The sequence below is a fragment of the Lonchura striata genome, chromosome 24 (assembly GCF_050655825.1).
Source record: "Lonchura striata isolate lonStrDom1 chromosome 24, ASM5065582v1, whole genome shotgun sequence".
Taxonomy (NCBI): Eukaryota; Metazoa; Chordata; class Aves; order Passeriformes; family Estrildidae; genus Lonchura; species Lonchura striata.
The window spans coordinates 2,417,119-2,442,372 of record NC_140726.1 but is presented as its reverse complement, the minus strand read 5'-3'; the positions used below and the strand labels follow the sequence as shown (position 1 = coordinate 2,442,372).

The window sequence follows — 25,254 nt, the reverse complement described above, 5'->3', positions numbered from 1 at the left end:
GTGCCCCCACTCCCCACCCCCATGTCATTAAAGCGCGGTCAAATAGCGCTGCCGGGACTCGGAGCTGCATCGTAATCAGCTGCTCTCGGCCGTAATGAGTGTTCAGGCCCTAATTAACCGCCGCCCTCATTTGCATCCACCCCACACCCCCCCCCCGGGTCTCTAATTGTGGTCCGGCCAGCGCCGGGGGCTTGGGGATGGGGGTCTACAGCCGCGGGGACGCTGGCCGCTGGTGTGGCTATCTGAGGGCACAGCAGCAGTGGGGACACCCCTCCGGACACCCCACATGGCGTGGCTGGTGCGTGCAGCCCGCTGGGGACACGCAGCAGAGCTGGCTGTACACACATCCCTGTGGGGACATGCCTGAGGAGTGGCAGTGGGGGCACATCAGTGGGGGCACCCCTTTGAGGACACTCCAGGGAAGTGGGTGCATACCTTTGGGGACATGGTGGCAGCAGAGACATCCCCTTGTGGTCACACCAGCAGTGGGGAATCCTGTTTTGGGATATTCCAGGGAACGCTTTGAGGACGCTCCAGGGAAGTAGGTACATACCTTTGGGGACATGGTGGCAGCAGAGACATCCCCTTGTGGTCACACCAGCAGTGGGGAATCCTGTTTTGGGACACGGTGATGGCAGACACATCATTTTGGGGACGAGATGTGGTGCTGACATTGGGGACACCCCTTTGGGGACGTGCTGGCAGTGGGAACATCCCTCTGGGAACACATCGGCTGTATCCGTTTGGGGGGTATGTCACAGTGGTGACAGTGAGGGGACATGCTGGCAGCAGGGACAACATCTTGGGGATGTGGTGGCACCGAGGACATGCCAGGGGCAGATGCATCCCTTTGGGGACATGCCACAGGACTGCCATTGGGACACCCCTTTGGGGCACGCTGCCCCATTACACCCTCGGGGATGTGGTGGCAGCAGGGACATCCCTTTGGGGACACACCGGCGGTGGGGACATCCCTTTGAGGATGTGTAGGCATTGAGGACGTCCCTTGTGGGCACTCCCTGGGGACAGCAGTGACAAAGAGCCCGGTCGGGGTGGGGGATGGAGTGTGGGGTCGCCCCCTACATCCATCCGCAGCCTCGCGCCGCCGCTAGCCCCTAATCCCGCTAATTAGAGGGGTATAATTACAGTCCTGATCGCTTCGCGCCGTGCTGCGGGCAGGGACGGCAGGGACAGGGACAGGCAGAGGCAGGGGGATGTCCCCTTCCATCCTTCCCCTCCCCCGCCATTTGTTTAACCAACACGGCCCTAATTAAAGCGTTTAATTAACTAACCCGGGCGGGGGTCCCACAGGACCTATCTAACCACCCCCCTTGGATGTGGGGGGGGTTTGAGGGGGTCTGGAGAGGTGGAATCTCCCCGATGCTCGTTAGTCTTGGCTTAAGGAAGAGTTGGGGCGCAGCTGGGGTGTCCCCGCACCCCCCGCGAGCGGCGCCCCGGCTCATCAATCACGGCCACCGTTAATTGGGGTCCCGGGGCTTCGGAGGCACCAGGGCCGGGGGCAGCAAGCGGTGGGAGAGGAGAGGTGCCCGCCCCGCTGGACTCAGCCTCAGCCCTTGGGGGATGCTCGGGAGTTCTGGAAGCCCAGAGCTCCGGGGCGCTCCACACAGGCATAGGGGGTGCCCGGCCCGGAGGGGCGAGCTCAGCCCCAGTACGACGGGAACGCTCTGCCCCAAGGCTGGGGGTGCTAAACCATCCTGTGGGATGTTCGGCCGCACATCTGGGGTCCTCCGGGCAAGGCAAACCCCGGGCGATGGGACGGACGGGTTGAGGGGGGGCCGCCCTGAGGGCTCTGAGGGGAGCCCGCCCGGGGCCCCGCCCACCGCGCGGCCACGCCCACACGGGGCGGGGCTGAGGCGACGAGCCACACCCACACATAGCCACGCCCACTCGCCACGCACCCCGTGTGCCCGCCCATTTTATAACCGCGCCCACCACGCCCATGCCCCGCCTCGGCCACGCCCCTCCCGCCGAGCCCCGCCCCGCCGGCCGCTCTCCCCTGTGGCCATGGACCCGCCCCGGCCCCGCCCCGCGCCACAGCCCCGCCTCCTCGGCACCGCCCCGCCCCGCCGCTTCCGGAAGTCCCGCCCCCGGCCGCGCGTCACTTCCGCCCGCTCGGTGCGCACCCCCATCATGGCGGCGCCCTGCGGCTCCTCGCAGCTCCCGCCGGCCGAGCCACCGCTCCGCGTCCCCAAGATGGAGGTGCTGTCGCCGGGCTCGCCGGGCGCGCTCAGCGACGGCAACCCCAGCCTGTCCGACCCCTCCACGCCCAGCGGCGCCTCCCCGCTGGGCGCGGGGCCGGCGGCCGGCGGGGCCGCGCTGGGCGCCCGCGGCGGGGCCTCGCCCTCCGTCTCCTTCTCGCCCGGCGGCGCCGCCGCCGCCGCCGCGGCCGCCGCCTGCCGCGGGATGTCCTGGACGCCGGCGGAGACCAACGCGCTGATCGCCGTGTGGGGCAACGAGCGGCTGGTGGAGGCGCGGTACCAGCAGCTGGAGGGAGCGGGCACCGTGTTCGGCAGCAAAGCGCCCGGGCCCGCCATGTACGAGCGCGTCTCCCGCGCCCTGGCCGAGCTGGGCTACGAGCGCACCCCGTCCCAGTGCCGGGAGCGCATCAAGGTACCCGGGGGGGCGGCGGCGCGGTCCACACGGGACGGGAGGGTGAGCCGGGGGTCGCCGTGCTCGGCCGCCCGGCCGCGGCTGGGGGAGCTGCCGGGACGGGCCGGGGTGGCTTTCCCGCAGAGCTGTTCGCCTGAGCGTCCTTTGCTCCTGGGGAACCGTGTCCTGGGAGTTCGGTCCATTCAGGATCTGTCCCGAGCGTCCTTCGGCGCTGGCTGTGGGTGCCAGCCTGTCCTTTGGCCCTGGGTTGGGGGCACTCTGTCCCCAGGGCTTGGCCTTTCGGGGTCTGCACGATGCACTTTTGTGGAGCGTTCTCTGGCCGTGGCACGGTTGTCCCCAGCCCTTGCTCTGGGTGCAGGGTATCCCATTCCTGGCTCGGCTGCCTGGCTTCCCACTGTTCCATCGGTGTCTCCTGGCTGCCACCTCCTCTGGGTCCCTCCCTTGCTCCCGGAGGCTCCAGCAGCAGCTCTGGGACACGGGCACTGCATCCCATGGGTTCAGTTCCTCTCGTGAGGGTGGCCTGTGGCAGCACGCTGTGGTCCTGAGTGGGGAGGGACACAGCATCCCTGCTGTTCGTGTCCCCAGCAGGATCTTTCCCCTGGGTGTCCTCCTTTGCCCCCAGGTGTTGTGGGCACTGTGGTGGGCTCTGTCCCCTCCTGTGTCCTCCAGCTGTCTGTCAGGGGCTGGCACTGGCTGCTCCCTGTAGCCCCCTTGGGAAAACGGGGCTCCCAGTTCCCCCAGTAACAAGGTGTGGCTCTGGTGTGCTCCTGGCTCTGTCTTTTGCTGTGGAGTTGTTTTGTATAGTCTGATGGCTCCCATGCCTCAACAGGAACGTGCTGTGGCTTCACAGACCTCTTGAGTAATTGATACACAGCCCCATGGGCTGTATTTGCCAGAGGAGCCTTTCCAGTTCTATCATTCCCTGGGAAAAAAGGGCTGGGTTTGGTTCCTGGTTTGGGAGCAGTTCCTTTGTGCATCCTGCTTTTACAGAGAGGAGACACTTGGACGATGTGGAAATCGCTGTGGGGTTTGGGTTTGTAAATGTGGATGGTGTTTGGGAGGATGATTTGCACACTCTGATCTCCCTCTGGCTCTGATTTCTCCTTTCCTGACCCATTAGGCTCCTGCAGCCACTTCAGATGCTGATGGAGTGAAAAATAAATGTGTTGTTATTGCTGGGTTCAGTGGACTGGTTGTTTGTCCCTTTCTCTTCCCATCCCTTAAAAACACCTGCTGGGCAAACTGGGCTGGGGCTGTTCAGGTGTGTACACCTGGGCTGCCTTCAATTTGCAAACTACATGGAATAAGGGATGCTGCAGCATCAGCAATGTCTGAGAGAGAGAGATTTCCACTGGATCCCTGTTGATTAGAGCAGCCTGTCCTGGAAATAGATACTCAAAACAAACCAAATTTCTTCAGAAGTTTTGGGTTCTCAATGTATTTTCCTCATGTCTGTGTGTTTGCTGCTCAGGGACCTTTTTCCATTGAACATACCCAAATATTTTTGGAGAGGAACGTTGCTGCACTGTGAATCCTCATGGGGTCCCTCATTCACCAGGTAGCACTGACAGAACCAGTCTCAAGCTGCACCAAGGGAAATTTAGGTTGGATATTAGGAAGAAGTTTTTTACAGAAATGTGATAAAGTTCTGGAATGGCTGCCTGGGGAGGTGGTGGGGTCACCATCCCTGGGTGTGTTTAAAACAAGCCTGGAGGTGGCACTGGGTGCCAGGGTTTGGTTGAGGTGCTGGGGCTGGGTTGGACTCGATGATCTTGGAAGTCTCTTCCAACCTGTGATTCTGTGAATTTTCATGGTGCCTCTCAAGGTGCTTGTTGCTTGAATCAGCTCATATGCAAACCTGTGAGCTTTCCCAGAGGCAGTTGCATGATGGAAAAGTTCCTTGTGGTGGTCTGGCTTTGTCCAATGGTTTTGGGCTGTGATGGCAGTCAGTGCTGTTGAGGCCCCCAGCCCCAGTTTTGGGGCATGCTGGCAGGTTGTGAGGTGTCATCTCGCTGTCAGAGCTGCCCAGAGCTGGCTGTTTGGGCTTGGATGGAGTTGATTTGGGGAGCATTTTGGTCACTCCCAGCAGTTTGAGCTTCTTGCAGCTGGGGATTCTCCCACTTTCCCTTCAGAAGTGAGGCTTGAAAACCTTTTTGCCCCTGAAATATTCAAGCTTGGAAGAAACCACCCATAAAAAGCAGTAAAAGAGCTCAAGGCTGATATTTATCCCCAAGAGCAGCTCCTGACAGACCTGTTGGATGTTTCTAGATTGCAGAACATCGGGGTTGGGCTCTCCTTCAACACTATAATGCCCAGTTGGGAGGGAATTATCTGTGTTCCAACCATGAGTGAGCCTGGCCTCTCATCAGGCCATGTGCAGAAGAGGAACAACTGCTGGAATGCTGCTGTCTCTGGCACCATACACCCAAACTTTGCATATCCTGACTCCCACAGTGAGGGCCTTCCTCAGCACAGTCATCTGGAGCAGCAGAAATGTGGCTTTTCCAAAACCTTTGGGCTCTCAGGGGTTTTGGCCTGGAATTGATGGGAAATGAGCCCTTGTTGAGAGCTGTGAGCTCTCCTGGGTGTCAGGAATTTACCTTGTTACAGGAATTATCGAGATAGTTGTGGTAGGTGTTGCCAACCCTAAAGTTCCAGTTTGTGTAAGATTCCAGGCAGGATTGGCTGCTCAACATTTCAATGGTCCACCACAAACAAAAGTCACTCCTGGATGTGGAGGGATCATGCATGGATTCTTCTGAGATGGAGCAGGAGGACTGTCATGAGCTGCAGGAACGAGAGGAAGGCACAGGCACTTGGGAATCCTCCACACTGAAAACAGGACTGGGGAGATGGTGATGAAGGAGCACATGGCTGCATTGTTCCATTTATTACCCAAAATGTTCTGTGTTTCCATGATTTTGTAGGGTACTTAATGCCCATCAGGGGACAGAAACTTGAGGCTTTGCTGCTGGATAATAAATGGTGCTTCAAACATTCCAGGTTCTGGTGGTTTTTCAGTGAATTTTAGGTAAGGATGCCATACTGCTTTCCTTGGAAACATCTGCATTCCCTGGACACAGCCAACTCTTGAGTCTCAACAGCCAGTTGAGCTGGAAAGAAACAAGTCAGCTTGTAAGCAGAGGGTTTTCCAGTTGTATGGCACGGATGCATTCTGTCTTAATTCAAACAGGGTGTGCAGAAAGGTCCTGATGCAGATTTTTGCCTCTCTCTCACCATCTGCGTGTGCTTTTCAGCATCAGCAGCTGGAACGAGGCTGCTGTCAGGTTGGAGCTGCTCTGGAAGGGTCTGTTTCAAATGTAGGGATTCACATGTAACTGTTCCAGCAGCTTTTCCTTTGGAAAGAGACCTTGAGTCCAACTTGGTAGCTCTGAGGTTTGTGGCTTTGGTAGCTCTGCAGTTGGGAGCTGCAGGAAGAATGGAACATCTTGATTTCTGCCTGTTGCATTCCCAGAAAAGCTGTCTTGTGTGCCATAGCATCCTCATCCCTTCAAATCGTGTTCTGTCCTTAATCCTTGCTTGTTCAGTGACGCTCTCTGTTCTTTCCATCCAGCCCTTTCCTATTCCCTGTGTTCCTGAGCAAGGATTTAGCCTGGTTTTCTCTCCTGAAACTCACCACCTTCCCACAGCAGCATATGCAGAGCTTTTTTGTTTTCAGGTTTGACCTTAGAGCTGGGATTTTAAGGCAGGTGATGGAGTATTTGGCCAAACCCTTTCCAGCCTTGCTGGGATCCTGTGCCCTGCACTGGGTGATGCTGTTTCAACCAAGCAGCAGGAGAATTGCTGGGAATTTAAGCATGGGAAAATGAGCCCTTGCCTTGTGCTGTGAAGCTGTTGTGTGAAGGCCACACAGCTTGGAGATCACAGTCCATGGGGTAGGTGGAACAGGTTCCATCAGTGTGCTGGAACTCTGTCAATTCATCCTCTACCAGCCACCCCAGGTGGCTGCAGGGATGGGATGCTCTGGGAAAGTGCAGGTGAGCTCAGGTGCTGCAGTCAGAGCTGTGTGAGTCAAGGGGTGTTTTCAGGAAGTAAAGGTTTGTTTTGTTTTAAAGGAATGTTCTTGAAATGAAGGGCTCCAGTTGTTTCTTCAATACCAGATTTTAAGCCTTTTTTTAGACCCATGGGAGATTTTCTGGTTCTCTTGCATCTGTATGGAAGGTAGAATCAAATATTGCTCCTCCTGATGGCACATTGCTCAGCTGGGCTGAGAGAGCATTTCAGGGCTGGAAATCCTCTGGCTGTGGGTGCAGCTGGAGAGCCTTTCCCCAGCAGAGACAAATCCCTTCTTAGAAGCTGCTGTTAAAACTAATTTCAGGGCATTTAAAAAATGTCATTTCTTCAGCTACTGCAGAAATGTGAGTTCTGCTTTTATTTTGCCTTTCCCAGAGTCAATACCAACCCATTGATTCAAAGAGAAGTGGTTCCAATGTCTTAACTCCTGACTGCAGGAATTCCCAAGTATCACAGCCAATCCAGTTCCGCTGTTGTTGGGGTTTTTTTTGTATATAGCAACCTCTTCCTCCTCCCAGATGGGTGACTGGAGGTTTTGGCTGGGTTGTGGTTGTCCACAAAAGTAATTTGTTTTTCAGAAGGAAACCAAATACCTTGGAGATTCTGATTGAGGGCTTCAGAAAGAACAATCATAGATGGGAGTGCCACAAACCCACATGAAATGGGAAGGGGTGGAAAAATCACACCTGACTATCGCTGTTGGTATTTCTTGCTTTAGGCAACTAAAACATGATGATGGCAGGGCTTGTTTGTAAGGGGCCTGTGGTTTTAGCTGCTCTGTGATGTAAACAATCTGTAAACCTTGCATGGAGTTGTTTTTTAAGGCAGGAAAAGCTGCTCCAGCTAAGCTGTCTGGGAAGCAATGATTGCTGTGATCTAGTGTGAGCTGCTGGACGTTAGAGGATTTCAGCCAGAATTCCATCCTTGGGTCTGATGAGTGGAGTGGCTGTCTTTGATTTGAAGCTGTCAAATGATGGAGCCTTGGTGCATTTCATAGCAACCAGCCAACCATCCACCTTCAAAGCAACTTTGTCTTTGATTTGAGCTGACAGGAAGGATGGAGAGAGACTTTCTACAAGGGCCTGGAGTGGCAGAGCAAGTGGGGATGTCTTCTCGATGACAGGGCAGGGCTAGATTGGATATTAGAAAACAATTCTTCCTGTGAGGCTCCTGAGGCCCTGGCACAGGTTGCCCAGAGCAGCTGTGGCTGCTCCATCCCTGGAAGTGTCCAAGGCCAGGCTGGACACAGCTTGGAGCAGCCTGGGACAGTGGAAGGTGTCCCTGCCATGGCAGGGGTGGAGCAAGATGAGCTTTAAGGTCACTTCCAACCCAATTCCATGATTCTGGGTTTCTATTTCTTTTTAATGTGGTGTCTTTATCTTGAGTTTATTTCACTCCCAGCTCCCCATCCCATTAACTCCCTGGGCTGTGATGTGTGTAGGTGTTCAGGTTACCTCCCTTTCTTCCCTTGCTTAAATAAATTCAGATGTGCTGGATTTTCCAGGCTGGGCTGTTTCTTGCCATTCCTTGAATCCTTCCCAGCAGCCCAGCTTCTCACTGGAGTATCTCATGTGCTCTGGTAGGTGGGAGCAACTTTTTGTTGATAGTTATAGCAGGAAAAAATAAACCCTTCAGTGACAAAGAGCAGATTTAATTGTTTCAATCCTTTGTGGGGCTGTGGCAGAGGAGTATTTCTGGGATATGGGTGTCATGTGGAATGAACACACCTGGATTTGCTCTCAGATGGGGTATTTGAAGAGTGCTGTTGTGCTGGGAAGAATCTGGGTTGAACTGCACATGCAGGACTAGTGTCTTTACAATCCAGTGGCTTCTGCAGCCTTGTTGTGTGTCTGTAATACTCTGGTCTGATCATTCTGGTGTACCCGGGTGTACAATCATTCTGCTTATTCCATGGGTGCAGAATGATTCCCACAGGGAGCTGGGAGATTGTCTTGTTGAGACAGAAACAGTTGATGGTCATGAACTCATTGCAGGAGGACAGATTTGCAGAACTTGAGCATTAAATCTCATTTAGGGGGACTTGTGAACATTAAATCCTAGATTGGGCACACACAATTTTTTTCCGTAGTACTCTCTGACTGTGGAGGGCTTGGGAAGATGTTAAAAATCCTCCTGATTCTTGCACTGTGCTTCAAGTGCTGTCACAGGGGCAGATTCCTGCTTACCTCCCTCTTGCTGAGTGTGTAAATTTGGGAGCCACGCAGACAATGCTTTCTGGACTGCTGTGGCCTCACCTGTTATCAACCCTTTCCCCACTAGTGGAGAAAATTTGGGTTCAAGTCGCCTTTGGTATTCCAATTCCAGCTTTTCCCACAGATTTAGAGATTGGTCTCCCTGGTAACATTTTCACAACACAGTTGAAATGGTGTGGACCTTCCTCTAGAGACCTCAGGATCACACCTGGCTGGGACATGGTTGGATATCAAGTTTTTAGGGCTTTAAATGACACAAGCCATTTCCCTTGTGGTGCTGCCCCGTGTTGGTGCTTTCTGCCACTTCAGTGAAGCTCGTTTTGGAGAGGAGTGTTTTCCCTCCCACCTGTGGAATGATTTGTGCTGCTCTTCCTCTGCTGGATGGGCTTGTGGTCTCCCTCCATTCACTGGAGAGTGAGGGCCAGCAGGGATTTGAGTCTGTGATCTCTCGAGGCCTGCACAGATGTGGCTTCTTCAGTACATCTCAGACCTCTTTTCATCCAGGCTGCTGCAGTTTGGATTTTCCTTAGAAGTTTGGTTTTGTGAGTGGTGTGATGATGTTTGTCCTGATCACAATGATCACAAGTAGATGCATGCAACTCCGAGTTTGATTTTTGGAATGAGCTTGTTTCTGAAGGCAAGGTGACCTACTCAGGTGTGGCTTTCATTGCTCCAAAGTAAGTAATTTTTGAACAGGTCATGCCAGGAGCACGTTGGAGCTTACTCAGACATCTCATCCATTTAGGCTGGATATCAGGAAGATGTTCTTTCCCCAGAGGGTGCTTGGATACCTGCACAAGCTTCCCAGGGAATGGTCATGGCACTGACCCTGCAAGAGCTCCAGGAGCATTTGGGCAACACCATCAGACACATGGTGGGATTGGGGTGTCTGGGCAGGGCAGGAGTTGGACTGGATGATCCTTGTGGGTCCCTTCCAACTCAGGGTATTCTGTGATTCAGTGATCTCTGCAAGCTGAGCTCTCTCTGGAGGACCACACACTACATCCAAACTCTACAGTCATTAGCTTGGTGGGTCTGGAGGAAGGTTGTGCTTCTCTGCCTTCTCAAGCTCCAACAAGTTAATTCCTGTGCTGGTTTAGGAAAACCAGGAGCATCAAGAGACAGAGGTGCCCAGCTGCCAACCTTTCTGTAGGCAGTGCTGGAGTCTCCTCTCTAGGGGTCTGGCTCAATTAGCAACAAATCCCTGATGAGGGTCTGAGTATCCTCAGCATTCTGGTAGCAGCAGCCAGTGGAGCATCTTGCCAGGTTGTTGATTTGAGCCCGCAGCACTGTGGGCTCTGTTGTTACAGCACCACACATCCCTGTTTTCCTCACCCTGATGGGACACAGCCTGTTAAACCCCAGCTTCATTCACTCTGCAAAGCCCTGTCTCATGGGGGCTAACCTCTGCAATTGGCTGTGGAGCTTCTGTAAATAATCCCTATCCAGGAAAGAGCTTTTTTTTTTTTATTGCATTTAATTGTGATTTAGAAACTGGCAGTGGTGGCTGTGAGTTTTTGTTTGGTTCTAGCTCTCCCTAACAAAAACCCGTGTTTGCCCTGCCTCAACTGATATCCCCCTACCTGTGTCTACCAGGGTGACTTTGCTTCTTCATGGTCCAAAGAGAGCTTTGTTCTTACCTCAATCAAGACAATCAGCTTGTCTATATTTACCCCCAACCCTTCTCCCCTCTGCACGTTCCCATCATTTTTCCTCAGTACCAGAGTTAAATCCTTCAGGAAGTCCTTGTGTGTTTGGGTAAATCAGGATCCAACCAAAGCCTTGCTCTTTCATATAAAGAGTGATTTACTGTGACAGGCATCGAGTCCCCAGTGCAGTGTCCCCAGTGCTGTGCTCAGACAGATGTGCAGCCAGCTGTGGGGCTGGAGCCTTTGCAGATTGGGCTGTGGCAGCTCCTGGGACTGACCCTGAGCTCTTGGGAGCCTGCTAGAGTGCTGGGCTCTCACGTTCTGAAGAGGGGTGTTCCTATTTGGGTCCTCACACATTGGTGTCATCAGCTGCCTTACTGCAGTGGTGTGTGGCTCACCCAAGAGTTTGAGGTGCTGCTCTTCTCATTTTATTTTTGATAAACCACAGAAATGGGGCTTGTTGAGGCAATGTCCCATAAAAGTTCTCCTGCCTTGCACATAGCTTTTAACCTAAAAGTTCATGAGCTGAAATTATTGCACAGATTTGTTACCTTCTGCTCCCAGGAACTTAAAAATGGAAGCATCAAGACCTTTCACTGTCCCCTACAGCCACCCCAGGCTTCAAAAGCTGTTTCTTTTGTCCCAGTGTAGTTTCATCTTGTGTTTCCTGTGAGTATCCTGGCATGATGAAGGAGGGAGCTGTTTGGCACTGCTGTTCTTAATTCAGCATATAAAGCTGAGAGCTCCTCTACATTAAGTAAAAGAAACTCTTTGAAGCTGAGTGTTGTGCTAGGTGGTGCTCTGGGACATCTGGACCCCTTTAGGCTGCTATAAATTAATCAACTTAAACAGATGAATGTGGACACAGCCACCAAACTGCTCTGCAGAGCCCATAGCTTCTCCCTGAGTAAGAACATGTCTCAGATCAGGGATCTGGAATTCCATGTTGGATGACCTCAGGTTATATATGAAAAGCTTGCTGTGGTCTGGTTCTCCCTCATCTTATTCTTTTGCTGGGAGGAGGACCATGTCTGCAGCCTTCCTAAAGGTTTTTCTCATCCTCATCCTGCAGTTCCTGCAGAGCTCCAGGTTCTTCGGTGGCTTCACTTGTAGAGATGAGGACTCGTGAGTTAGAAATGGTGAGAAAATCCACAATGAGCTTTGTGACTGTCTCCTCCTTTGGTTTTCCTCATTCCAAATTAAGTGGGGATAATGTGTGTTCGTGTTGCAGGCAGTGTTGCAGAACAATAAGCAAAAGCCTCGGTCTCTTCCAGTCTGAGCAGTCACTGGGCAGTGATCAGGTCTGTTTTCAGTTACTTGTCCTAAATTTCCTGCTTTCTGTATCTGTATCAATCTGTGTATGTGCACTTCAGGAACCACGGAGCAGGAGTTGAGCTGGACACCAGGAGGAGTAGAGGAGGTGCGTAAGAAACAAAACAGACCTTAGATCTTGGAGATCAGAATAAAATGGTGAGAGAAAGGTTTAGGATTTTAAAATGTCCAGGTTTCCTGAGGTCTGAGTAATTATTTAGGTTACCAGGCTCTCTGAAGAAGGGAAGCCTGTAGCTTTACATGAAACAAGGCTGACACGTGGTAGTTGGAGGGAACATCAGAGAAGTTGTAGGGACTGCCTGTTGGAGACACTGAGGAGAGCCTCCAAGAAGAAAGAGCTAGCAGGAATCTTGATTCTCCAGCACACAAGACAAGTAGGCACCAGCTGCTTAGCCACAGGCCCTGTGGTGCTTTGGAAAGCCCTATATTTGAGATTATCTCCCTCAAATTTTAGGTTATCTGCTTGCAGAAGCTGAGGTAACACAACCAAGTGAGCATCTGGACAGTACCCCCAAAAGTACCTTCACCTTTAAGAGTGATGAGCAGTCACGCCATTGCTCATTTATTTTCATCCCCTTTCCTTTAGTTTTTGTTGCTCCCTTTAGTTTTTCTACTTGTCTACATTGACTTGCTGCTAAATTATTTTGATAGTAAAATAAACCAGATTGCAGCCTGACTGAATTAATTAATTACTACTAGGCTACAACCTAGTGTGGGATCCTCCATAACCCCATTGGTGGGGAGAGATGTTTGAAGCACATGCTGAAAATAGGGTGTGAAAATAGAGTGGCTGAGGGAGTCGGGCATTCCCAGAGGGCTTGGCCAAGCGTAGGGATGCTTTGGAAACAGTTTGTTTCACTTGAAGGCTGCTAATAAATTCAGCTGGAGGCTCTAAATCCATGTTTAACTCCTATGGATAATCTGGCACAGGTACAAGAACTGGGGCCTGGGGAATACATTTTAAAAAATCTAACTTGGGTGGATTTTAGAGTCTGGGAGTGAAATCACTTTGCCCTTATTGGTCAATGAGATTTGAGCTTAAAGGAGAGTAATTGGAGTGAGAAAGCTGAATTCTAACAACCAAATGTATCTATACCCCAGCCCGAGGGAACCCTCTGTGCACCAGCAAATTCCAGCAGGTTTCTAGGCTGGGGTTTGGGTCTAGGTTGCCAGAGCAGGTTGTTTTGCACCCTGCTCACACACAGAAAGTTAAAATGTGCTGGTGTCCATCCAAAGAGGATCTGCCTGTTTATCCTGAGGTAGTTATGGCAAAAATGGGAAGGGTTCCACCTTAAACCGTGGAATAACTCATGCCTGTTGTTGCCTGTGTGTTTATATGGGTTAATTTTTTTTATTTTGTGTCGTTTTCGTGTGTTTTTGTTTAAAACAGCAGGGTAATACTGACTTGCTGCTTAGCGGTTTTGCTTCTGCCCCCAGGGCTCTGAATCTCTGGAGGAAACTGGTTAGAAATGTATCCCTTTGCTGCTGATGCTGTTAAACCAGTATATGAGGAGCATTAGGTAGGTTCCAGCTTTCTGGAGTTTTAAAAGTTCCTTTCTTTGGGGGGAAAAGAAACCAAGTAGTTTTTGTAATGATGTGTCCATTACAGTTCTCCTGCAGAAAGCAAGGGAGCAGGATTAGTCCTTCCCAAATTAATGCCTCTCTTGATTTCTGGAAACAGCTTTGCCACTCAAGTTAGAACCTCAGCAATCTGATAAAGTTAATTTTTTAAAAAGTTAATGCTTTCTAGCAGTTCACCAATCTGAAAAAATAGCCAAACCCAGAAAACCTGAGGCATATCACTGCCTTTCAAAATCAGAGCAGTGGTAGAATTAAAACCACATTGAGGGTTGTGTAGAAACCTTTAGTTTTTTTACCCCCAGTTGTCTTTTGCTCCAGAGTAGGGGGGAAACATGGCTGGAACCATAGGCTTATCCAGCAGCAATGAAGTGGCTTAGCCCTTGATGTGGGATGTCAAAGGGATCACCAGAACTGGGTGAGGCTTTGGCATCTGTGTGGGAGGTTCTGCCCCAGCTTTGTTTGAGACTGCTCATACCAAGCCACCTCAGTGCTGTTACTTACTTGATGCTTGATATCAAAGTCTGGGAACTGGGAGCATTATTGATTTGACCTCTTTTAAATTTCAGCAGCTTCACAAGAGACAGAGTGAGTTAGTAAGGAATGCAAAAATATGTAAGTAATAAATATTTTCCTAGCTGAATAGCTTAGGCATATCCATTTTGTACTTTGTGTCTTCTTACCAGAGTAAGGAAGGTCGGACTGTCTTTGCTTTTGGGGGAAATCTTTCTGTTTTCCTTTCTCTCTCCTCTCTGCTTTCCCCTCTCCAAGCTGTGGGCACAACACCAGCTCTGCTTTCTCCTTCTCATAGTAGGTGTGCATTTCCTGGCTGATTGGTGTCTCTGACTGGGGGGCTCTTGGTATTTTGATTTTATTTTTTTCCCTGCATCCATAGGAAATCTGGGGATTTTTTTTTTTTTTAAGTGAGAAAGAGAATAAATTACCCAAGTTAAATCTGAAGAATCTGTAGCTGCTACACAACTTGTCCTGTGTCACAGATGTTAATGCTAAGCGGGAATGTCGGATATATATGATGCTTCCTGGTGGGTGTAGATTAATTTGGGAGCATTGCTCATGAGCGTGGGGCAAATATGACCAACAGAAATAACCCCCAAAGCCCTAAACTCTGCCTGTGTGACTGTGTGTGAGTGCTTGTGTGCTCGTCCAGCCCCACACCCCTGAGTGAGCTGCTTCTCTCTCTCAGACCCTCCGCAGGTGCTACAGCCGCGTGAAGGAGCACGGCGTTGGCAAGAGGAAAAGCAGCTACACCTTTGAACAGCTGGAGCAGGTGTTTGGGCAGGGAGGATGGGACTCCCAGCCCTGCCAGCCCGTCCTCATCAACAGCAGTGGCTTGTACCAGGAGCTGGAGTCGGACGGCAGCACGATGGAGGAGTACTCTCAGGAGGACTGGGGAAACCACAGTCAGGATCTCCACTGCTACCAGACGGGCGAGCAGGAATTGGGTAAGAAATCCCATCTTGGCACATCTTCCTCCTTGGGTTTCACCTGTGCTCCTGGCTGTCTGGCACACACATACCTCTGTACCAGCTTTCATCTCTCGGATGGAATGTGGTCGTGATGTTAAACACATCCTTGGGGAGAAAAGGGACAGAAATTCCTCAATTAATCAAAAGCAAACCATGGATCAGGACTGGAGGAAAGAAGAGCTGTTTGCCCAGAAACAGCAGAGGTGATACCATCCCTGTCTGTCCTTTCATTCCCAGTTTTACTTTCCCTCATGGGATTCAGGAGACACTTTCCTTTCCAGTGGTACCTGGGTGTTACCATTCAAACACCATTTGCTTAAATTGTGAACAGGGCTTCAGCCTGCTGCTGGCAGCACCAACAACTGTAAAAAATGTTGCTCTTTCTTATTTACCTTGATATATTGATATTAAACATGTCAATATATTTATATCCACAGGTGTGGCCTTTTTTAAATGAAAAAATAGCAAGCAAGCTCACACTTGATGTTTGAGACCTAAACCAAACTCTTCCACGTGCTTTTCTTGCCTGAATTATTGCTGTCTCTGCCTAAAAGTCAATTTTAAAATTAATTTGGAGGTTTAATTGTTGCTCATGGCTTTTTGAACTTTTTAAAACAGATCAGGGTACCACATCACTGATAGAAAACACACTCCAATCTGAGCACTTCTGGGAAGAAGTGGGTTTTTTGAGGCATACTTCTCTCAAGCTATTCCTCTTATGGGTGTGCATCCCTCCCTTGCCTGAGCAGGGTTTTTCTCGCAGCAGAAGCTTTACGTTGGTCAGATCCAATGGAGATGCAGGTGAAGAGGGTGAATTTCATAAAGGCTTTTTTTCCCCATTTATAGGATGAAAGAGGGAGAGGAGATGCAGTTGGGTATCTGTACACATCTGTGTTTGGGGGACTGGTGAGTCAGGATGCTTTGAAAGAGCCTTAGATCGCAGTTTAATGTTAAAATTTGCAAGTTGGCTGTTAACCGCATTCCAGTTCCTCAGACTCCTTCCCTGGGGGATTGAAAAGTCAGAAATATGTGGGAGAGAGACAGTGGGGAGAAGAAAATGTTACAAAACGTATGTAAATGATGGCTAATTATGTCTGGTATGGCTTGTTATGGTGAGTCAAGCTGGGATCTCCTGGTTTGTCACCAGTTTCAGGGACATTTGCGTGTGCTTGGGCTGACGATGCCCTTCACGCTCAGAAGTTGTGAGCAAAGCACTTGGCACAAAAGTCTGAATTGAACACAGATGCAGTTCTGCTGCTGCTTCCTCTTGAAATGTGCCATTAGAAACACAGAATTGCTTTTTCTTATTTTTTTCGTTGGAACAATGTAGTTTGCAATTCTGTCAATGTGTGATTTAATAGGAGGAATTGGAGCCTTGTCCATGAATGGTTTTTCACTTGTGTAGAGAGATTCTGATCTTAACTGACCATATCTCTTCCAAGTTAAAGAAAAACTGAATCAATTACAGAGGGTGTGGGAGCTGGAGCTGTCTCATGCAGAACTCCAGCAGACTGCCTGGCTTAGGAAGCAACTCAGATTTATTTTTTATTTAATTTCAACCTCTTTTACCAAAAAAAAGCCCCTAAAAACATTATTTAAAATCTAATTATGTGTTGGAATTTTACCTTTCAGATGAAATGCCCACTACAAAAAGAACATTAAAGATAAAACAGGAATCTTCAGAAGACACGCAGTAAGTAATTTATGAATGTTTTACCCTGGAATGTATTTCCCTGGGGATAATGTGCAGGAGGGGAGGATATTTGAAACTTCTGTTTATAATTATAAATACATTGTTCAAGACTATTCATACAGTTGAATCTGCTTTATGCATTATTCCCATTACCTCAGAAGAGCTGAAAAGCTTCACAACTCTGTGTCTCCTTGGCTTTGCCAGTCAGCAGACAGAACACGAGTTACTACATGATGTGAGGCCTTAAACCACAGATAGAATCCACAAGACCAGCTCCCTTCCGTGGTGGGAAGGCATACCAAAGCTTGGGAGTCTCTGATTTTCATTTTTATAACTTTCTAGACCTTACTGGTAACCTTTTGGCTGGGTTTAATCTAACAAACACTGGAGCCTTTTGAATGCTTTGAGCATGCGACTCTGCCTTGCCTCTCCAACAATAACACAGAACATTCCCAAAAATGAAAGGAATTGTGCTGTATTTACTCTGTCCAGGGCTGCTTTCTGCCAGCCTTTAGGGGTGGTTGTGGGTCTGTCTGCAGTGGGAGTGAGCCCAGGCTCACAGATCCTTTGGGGTTCCACACAGGAGCTCCCACACCAGTGGGTTTTAGTGTTACTGGGATTTTCCGTGGTAGAAAATCAGCTGCTCTAGGGTAGGAGGTCACCAGCACTGGGAACAGCAACAGAACATCCCTGATGAGTCATATAAGAGAGAGTCTTTGTACTGTAACTCCGTGAAAAAGAATTCTCTAAAAAAACTTTAACATAAACATAAGTAAAAAGAGAAATAAATTTAAAATAAAATAACTTAAGAAAATAAAAATAACTTTAAAATAAAAATAATTAATGAGAAGCTTCCATGGCAGTGGTGTAGCTTTGGCAGACTTCTCACTTCAGGTGGATATTCACATAGCCAAAGGTGACTTTTTTCTTCACATGGAGCAAATTAATTTTAACAACTCAGAGAAAACCTGTAGAAAAACAGCTTTTTCGGTATAAACTTTTTTACTGCCACTTTGAACCATTTCTTTGTGGTGTTCTGGAGTAATTTTACTTTTAAGGAGCTCCATAGCAAATAATCCTGAATTTTCTGAGGAGAAGGCTTAGACCATGTGAATCTTCTCTTCCAAGTTTTAATGTGTACATGAACAGCTGAATTAGATTTTGGTAAATGAGACCTTTCAGAGTTTTATGTTCATTTTTTTCCCCCCAAATTCCTTCTAAAATGCAGTGGAGTCTTTGAACTCTGGGGCATTTTGTGAAGCGTGCCAGAGATAAACTTGTCCTACATTCAGAGTGGAAGCACAGAGCATTTTCCAACACAAAGATTTGCTGAAAGCTGCTTTTCCCCTTGTCTGTGAGGAGAAGGAACTTGTAAACTCTGACTCTGTAGGTTAAAAGCAGTCAGAAGATGCACGGCTGATTCAAAGATAAGCTGGGTATTTATTTATTATCTTAAAAAAATAAAATTTCATCTAAAAGCCACAGTAGATAAGTAGTTGTCAAACTCTTTCACCTCTTTGCACGACATTTAAAAATGCAGATATCCTAGTTCAAAGTTGAGTTCATCTGCCTTCTTGGTGAAGGCCAGATTTCCAGCAGAAATTGCCTCCAGAAATGATTCAAATCCTGGTGAAACTTGTGGTGTGCTTTTGGACACAGAGAAACAGAATTCTAGAATGGTTTGAGTTGGAAGGGACCTTAAAGCTCATCTCATTCCAACCCCCTGCCATGGGCAGGGACACCTTCCACCAGACCTGGTGGCTCCAAGCCCTGTCCAGACCTGGCCTTGGGCACTGCCAGGGATCCAGGGGCAGCCACAGCTGCTCTGGGCACCTGTGCCAGGGCCTGCTCACCCTCACAGAGAAGAATTCCCTCCTAATATCCCATCCATCCCTGTCCTCTGGCAGTGGGAAAACACTCCCCTTTGTCCTGTCACTCTGTCCACTGTCCCAAGTCCCTCCCCAACTTTTCCCAGAGCTTCTCCTCTCCAGGTGAGCACCCCCAGCTCTCCCAGCCTGGCTCCAGAGCTGAGGGGCTCCAGCCCTTGGAGCATCTCCGTGGCCTCCTCGGGCCTGGCTCCAGCAGCTCCAGCTCCTTCGTGTGCTGGGAGCCCTGAGCTGGAGGCAGCTCTGCAGGTGGGGTCTGTCCTGGGGGGCAGAGGGGCAGAATCCCCCCTGCCCTGCTGCCCACGCTGGGGATCAGCCCAGCCCAGGGGGGTTCTGGGCCAGGGCCTGCCCAGCTCCCACCCACTGCACCCCGAGTGCTCCTCCCAGAGCTGCTCTCCAGCCCTTCACCCCCAGCCTGGACTGGTCCTGGGGGTTGCCCGACCCAGGTGCAGCACCTGCCCTTGGCCTTGTTGAACCTCATGAGATTGCCCAAGGCCACTGACTGAGCTTGTCCTGATCCCTCTGGATTCCAGGCTGTCCCCCAGCCATGGAGCAGGAGCACATGGAAGGCGAGCAGATTGCTGCAGGTCCCAGTGCAGGTCTGTGTGAGAGCCAAGAGCTGTTTAAATCCCACCCCTGGTGTCTCATTCTCTCCTCAGATCCCCAAGGACCCGACGCAGCGATGGCTCCGGGAACTCGCTGCACTGAGCAGTGCTGGGTTCATATTTGTGCAGTTTGGTTCTGCTCATAGCAGGAAGTTTTTTTTTCCCATTGTGTAGCCAAATGCTGTGGGCACGGGAATGGATATGAGCAAAGGAGAAAGTGAGGGCTAGGGAATGTCTGGACCAGGTTCCCCAAGTACCATTAAAATATGGTTGGGTGAAGGAAGGCTGGATGAACATAAGGTGTAACAGAGCCCCAAAACACTGAAAGGGCTGGGGAAAAGCGAGTTACAAATCTGGGAGGAAAAAAGGCCAATTGCAGCTTTAGGGATTTAGTGGGCATCCTATGGATAGCTTTTAGTTTCAGCATGTGTACGACCTGCCTGGGTGCCAGAGGGCAAATATCCCATCTCCTCTGAACTTCCCAACGATGTGGGACAGCAGAGCTGCCCCACTCAAGCAGTGTGTCTCCAAGTGACACAGAGAGAGCCACGGGCTGCTCTAGGGGGACATGGTAAAGGTGCTGCAACGGCCAGAGCCCCTCTGCTCTGGAGTTAGGCTGGGAAAGCTGGGAGTGTTTACCTGGAGGAGAGAAGGCTCCAGGGAGAGCTCAGAGCCCCTGCCAGTGCCTAAAGGGGCTCCAGGAGAGCTGGGGAGAGGGACTGGGGACAAGGGATGGAGGGACAGGACACAGGGAATGGCTCCCACTGCCGGAGGGTTAGATGGGATATTGGGAAAGAATTCCTCTCTGTGAGGGTGGGGAGGCCCTGGATCCCTGGAAGGGTCCAAGGCCAGGCTGGACAGGGCTTGGGTCAGCCTGGTCTAGTGGAAGGTGTCCCTGTCCATGGCAGGGATGGGAATGAGATGAGCTTTTCAGGTCCCTTGCAGACCAAAGTGTTCGGAGTCCATGACACACAGAGACTTCCCACCTTTCACTTTATTTTTGACAGTATGGGAAGCAAAGGGCAGTAGGTAACCTGTATCCATGTCCCATCCTCAATCAGGATGCTCCTTCCCCATGTCGGCTCTGCTGTTGCCTGCCCTTGGCTCTTATCTCCAAGTAAACTGTTTTGAAAAGTGAAATACTACTTAGAGAGTTCGAGAAGTGGTTTGATTCACTGCCGGTTTTGGGAAGATGAACTTGAGAAAACTTGTGAAGCTTCACTGCAAGCAGCTGTTCTGGGCCCTTTGAAGTCTGCCTGGTTTGGAAACAGCGCCTTAGAACAAATTTGCGCCTACTCTTGTCTCAAGTCTTTCCTAATTTGAATTGCAAAAGCTTCCAAGGAGGAAGAAATGCAGGTCCCAGACTCCAGCAGGGAGGTGATGGTTTGATGATGAGGGAAAATGCAGCTCTAGGGCACCTTCTGCAGCTGAGAAGTGAGATTGTCCTGAGACACACAACAGGTTAAGCACTGCTCAGCTCCCATTGTCCTCCTGAAAAATGAATCATATTAACAATATAAATAAAGCAAATCCATAAGTACATGTTTAATAAATAATTTTAAATGGTTGAATAAATTAAAATTACATTTGGAATTAATAATTAAATAATAGTAATTTTTACTGCTTATGATACCTTTGCTTGGCTAAGTCATCGATCCTGGATACAATGTGGGAATGCAAAGCTCAGCCAAGTCGGGTCCTGGCAAAAGCAAGAAGATGCTAAACCTGAAAAGCAAAGCTCCTTAAAATTTGTCTTTCCCTGTTTTCCTCTGTGCTAGAAGCAGTGAGTTCCCTGTGGAAAGCCCTTCTCAGTCTGCTGCTGAAGCTCTGCTCTCATGCAGTGATTGCCATTCCCTGCAGGAGCAGTTGCAGTGACTAATGCAGCCGAGCTCGGGCTCCGGGTTGTGCCGAGCTAAACTGAGCAGAGTATTTATAGTGCACTTAATAAAGGTGGGGGCTTTGCTTTCAGTTCCTCAGCTGTTGAATGAAAACCTGCCCACGCCATGCTCTCCTGTCTTTGCCTTGGGAGGGGAATAACTGGAGCTCAGCTGCTGTCAGGAGTCGAGTGTGTGTGCCAGTGCTGAGACACCGAGCTGAGCCCAGCACTGCCCTGTCCCTTGGCTGTCCTACCCCCTTGTGCCCACAAGGTAAACTTGCACTTCCAGAAGCCTCAAAAAGATCTTTTCCAAGCATGGCAGAGTATCAGGGAAGCTTTAAATCAGTTTTGCCACAGTGTTTGAGCAAATGGAAATGGATTTGGGGTAAACAGGCATTCTTGTATCGGATTTCTCTCTGTTGCCGCCGGGTGGTGGAACTGATGCCCCAGGAATAATTTGCAGTAAGAAACAGAACTTCAGTGCTGATGGAATCAGTGTTTTTAAGAGCCCCTGGGCTCTGCTTGTCTAGCCTGTCCCTCCTTAGTGCTCTAGAAACTCGGTTACACTCCAGTTGTGGTGGAAGTGTACTTCCCAAAATGCCTTTGAAGGTCTTTTCAGGGAACCTCTGACATGGTTGGTGCTACAAGGCAGGTGAGGTTGATGAGGTGGTGATGGATGTGGTGCCAGTGTCACTGTGAGGAGGGAGCTGTCCCAACCTGGATGCTCAGAAATGCTTGGGGGGGCTTGGACAGCACAGGTGAGGTTTGCAGAGGTGTGCACCAAGCATCATATGTCAAACCAGAGCTCTGTCCTGAGCCCAGAGGCCTCCATCACCTGCAGGACACCCAGGAGCTGGAGAACCTTGCCAGAATCATGTGCCCTGAAAAAGGTTTTTTGGGATGAAAGGCTCTAAAGTGAGGACTCTCCAGCACCACAGGAAGGCTCTGCAGCTCCCAGTCCAGTTTTCCTTACATTATGATGGAAAAAGACCTACTCCCCATGGGGATTTATTGGGCAGAAATGCATCTGCCAGAGTCAGCTTTGGTTGTGGGGTGTCATGCCTGCTCTTAGAGGCCTTCATGTCCCTCACCAGTCTGGTGCTGGACTCTGTTGGGAAGAGCTGATTTTAGGGAGTTCAAGTTATCTTGAGGAATCTCCAGGAGGAGGGAAATTTGCATGTGCCCTGCAGAAGAAAACCTGTGTCACTTGGTACAGTATGTGCTCCTTGTAAGATGTGGAAGGAAAAAAAATCCTCCTGGGGGTGCAGTGGCCTCCACAGTTCAGCTTTCCAGATATGACACAACAGATAAAGGAAGGAGAGTTGCATGGAAAGATTTTTTACATCCCATTTGTTGGACCAAAAGAGGTTTCTCTGTTAGCAAACGAGTTGCAATATCTTCTACGGGTTTGATTATAGAACAATAACTTCCCAAATTAGGAATTCTCCCTACCAGCTAATTACACCCTAATGGTCTCATTTATCTGGGAGGAAGCTGTTCCAGCTTGCTGCAGGTGCACACAGATGCTCTCTCCTGATGTAAATCCCTCTCTGAAACTTTGCTGCTGAGAGTGAAAACACATTTTTGGGAGTGTGGGGATTTCTTTCTTGGCTGTCTGGAGGGATTGCTGCTGTCCATCCCGCAGCATCCGGGATGTGTTTGGGAGCATCTTCTGCTCCAGGGGTTTGGTCACTTGAGTTGTGTTTCCACCACAGTGCCAGGACAGAGCCCTTGGGAGTGCCTTCATGCTTCCATTGGGGTTTTTACAATTACAGTCCCATTTGCTGGCATTAATTTGGGGATAACAACAAGGCAGAAGTGTTTTGAGTGGCAGTTGTGAGTTTGGGATGCAGCTCATGGGCCACTTGCTGACTGAATCCCAGGACTGTAAAGAATGACCCAGTAGTTAAGCATGTATTTATTCAGCAGTGCCAGATACATGCTTCCTTGGAGATGCTTTGATATCAGGAGGCATTGGAGTTGGGTTTGTTTTTGTTTTGTCAAGATTAATTTAAAATTCCCCATCAGGGTGTTGTTACAACCCATAAACTGCCCCAGAAATATATATATAGTAGTAAGAAAAGTCAGGCAAGAAAGCTGATGGGCATTCATATTTTCTGAATGTTGGTGCATTGGCTGGGAAAGTTTTTCAGCTCAGATGCCTTTATCCTTCTCTCCCTGTTCCTTAATTTGCAGGAAGCGTGACGTCATGCAGAACATTATGCAAATCTTGGAGTCAGTCCAGTTGAAGTGGGAGCTGTTTCAGAGCTGGACGGACTTCTCCAGGCTCCACCTTTCTAACAAACTGGCCATTTTTGGCATTGGGTACAACACCCGCTGGAAGGAGGATATCCGTTACCACTACGCGGAGATCAGCTCCCAGGTGCCCCTGGGCAAGCGGCTCCGGGAATATTTCAACTCGGAAAAACCGGAGGGTCGGGTGATCATGACCCGAGTACAGAAAATGAACTGGAAAAATGTTTATTACAAATTCCTGGAGATCACCATCAGCGAAGCCAGATGTTTGGAGCTGCACATGGAGATCGACTGGATTCCCATCGCTCACTCCAAACCCACTGGAGGGAACGTGGTGCAGTATTTATTACCAGGAGGGATCCCAAAAAGCCCCGGCCTCTACGCCATTGGATATGAGGAGTGCCACGAGAAGCTCCCCTCCCCTCTGGCCGAGCACCGGGCACCCGACCCCAGCAATGAGACTCCAGGGGAGCTCGAGGTCCCCTCGCCACAGGCTTCCCTTCGGGTGGATATGGAATCTGCCCGGATTATCTACTGTTACCTCGGCATCGCCGAGGTCCGGACTCTCCAGCAGTGCCTGTTTTTACACTTCCAGGCAAACACCAAAACCTTCAGCAAAGATTGGGTCGGGATCAACGCCTTTTTATCTCAGAACTGCGTCGTAGAGCCCGGTGTCTCACCCAAATCCATCTACATCAAATTTGTGGAAGTGGAGAGGGATTTTCTGTCTGCTGGCTCTTTGGTAGAGTGCCTGGAAAAAGCCATCGGGTACCCCTTAAAATTTAACAACTGAGTCTCGTCCTTCATAAGGATCAGGGCTTTCCGCCCCATTTTCCATCTCACTCGGATCCTGTCCGTGGACACGCGGGCACGCGGGACTTTTCCGCCTGGAAGCGCGTTCGGGGCGCGCCGAGGCCGGCGGGGCGCTGCCCACGCGCAGCGCCAGGAGGAGCGCGCGGGACGACTGTCGGTACATTCCACGTGGGACAAGCTCGTACACACGGCGTTTTCATACCACAACTGAGGGTTTGCTCTTTCCTTTATTCCACGGTGTCTCATTTGGATGCATCCGTCTCTAAGTGTTACTCTGGATCTGACTCAATAAGCAATAGATAACGGCGAGGGAAACCCCAGCTCCCGGCCCGGGGACTGTTTTTCAAAGCCACCCTTAGATATCTTGTATATAATTTAGAACTTCACTTTTTTCACCATCGAGTGTTCTCCTCTCTCCAAACAGTGTTGCCTGCAAAGACTTTGGGTTCCGTGATGTATTCCACATCCTCAGTAGCGTTGCCATATCTGCTTTTATTTTATTTTATTTTTTTAACATTAAAATAATTCCTGGCTTTTTTATTTTTTCTTTATTTTTTTCCTCATTAATTTTTCCCTATTTTTCTCATTACTGTCTTTTTTTAATAATTATTTTTTCTCTTATTTCTCTAATTTTTATCTTCTTTTTCTTTTTTCTCTATTCCTCTTTTTCTTTTTTTACCTTCTTTTTATCTTGTCTTTTTTGTTTGTTTTTTTAAACTTCTTTATCCTTTTCCTTTGGTCTTTTCTTTTGATTCTTTTAATTTTGTTTTTTTTATTATTTCTATTTTCACTTTTATCCTTTTTTTGTCTTTTCCTTCTTCTCCTTTCAGTTTCCTTTTTTTTTTTTTTTTTTTTTTTTAATCGAGTTCCAAAAACTCTGTGAGAACAACCTGGCAGCTGGGAAAAAACGATTATTTTTATTTGTTTTGTTGTCGACCCATTGCTTATGGATACAATCAAAGCTGTGAGAAGGGGGAGGTGGGGAGGGGGAGGGAGTGGGAGGGGGGTGGGGGAGGACGCATTTATGCCTTTTCAGCGTGTTCCTGGTCCAGCCCCGCGCGCAGCCGCCGGGGCCGGTGGGTTTTATTTCCTGGAGCTCATCCATCGGTGACGTTGTGACATACGATGAATGTGTCGGTCCTAATAAAATCAAACAAACACGTACAGAGGCTTCCACACATCCTTCTCCTTCTCTGCGGG

General features: G+C 49.6%; 1 protein-coding gene across 2 annotated transcripts; it reads left to right on the top strand.

Moving 5' to 3' along the window:
- Positions 1–260: 260 nt before the first annotated feature.
- MSANTD2 (Myb/SANT DNA binding domain containing 2) lies at positions 261–25,218 on the top strand. 2 transcript variants are annotated; one of them, XM_085560148.1, is made up of 4 exons: positions 261–2,631; positions 14,643–14,901; positions 16,558–16,618; positions 20,171–23,173. In XM_085560148.1, exons 1-4 carry the CDS (start codon positions 1,582–1,584, stop codon positions 20,238–20,240), a joined length of 1,440 nt encoding a protein of 479 aa, XP_085416274.1. In that variant the 5' UTR covers positions 261–1,581; the 3' UTR covers positions 20,241–23,173. The 2 variants fall into 2 exon arrangements, with proteins under 2 accessions (XP_085416274.1, XP_021381459.1); XM_021525784.3 differs by lacking the exon at positions 20,171–23,173 and adding an exon at positions 23,182–25,218 and having other exon boundaries at positions 2,137–2,631.
- Positions 25,219–25,254: the final 36 nt, after the last annotated feature.

What these genes read in the sequence shown, in the direction of transcription:
- MSANTD2 (XM_021525784.3), top strand. Translation starts at nt 2,152, where the DNA reads ATGGCGGCGCCCTGCGGCTCCTCGCAGCTCCCGCCGGCCGAGCCACCG. An exon ending in AGTGCCGGGAGCGCATCAAG is followed by an intron (nt 2,632 to 14,642) that starts GTACCCGGGGGG and finishes TCTCTCTCTCAG; the next exon opens with ACCCTCCGCAGGTGCTACAG. An exon ending in GACGGGCGAGCAGGAATTGG is followed by an intron (nt 14,902 to 16,557) that starts GTAAGAAATCCC and finishes TTTACCTTTCAG; the next exon opens with ATGAAATGCCCACTACAAAA.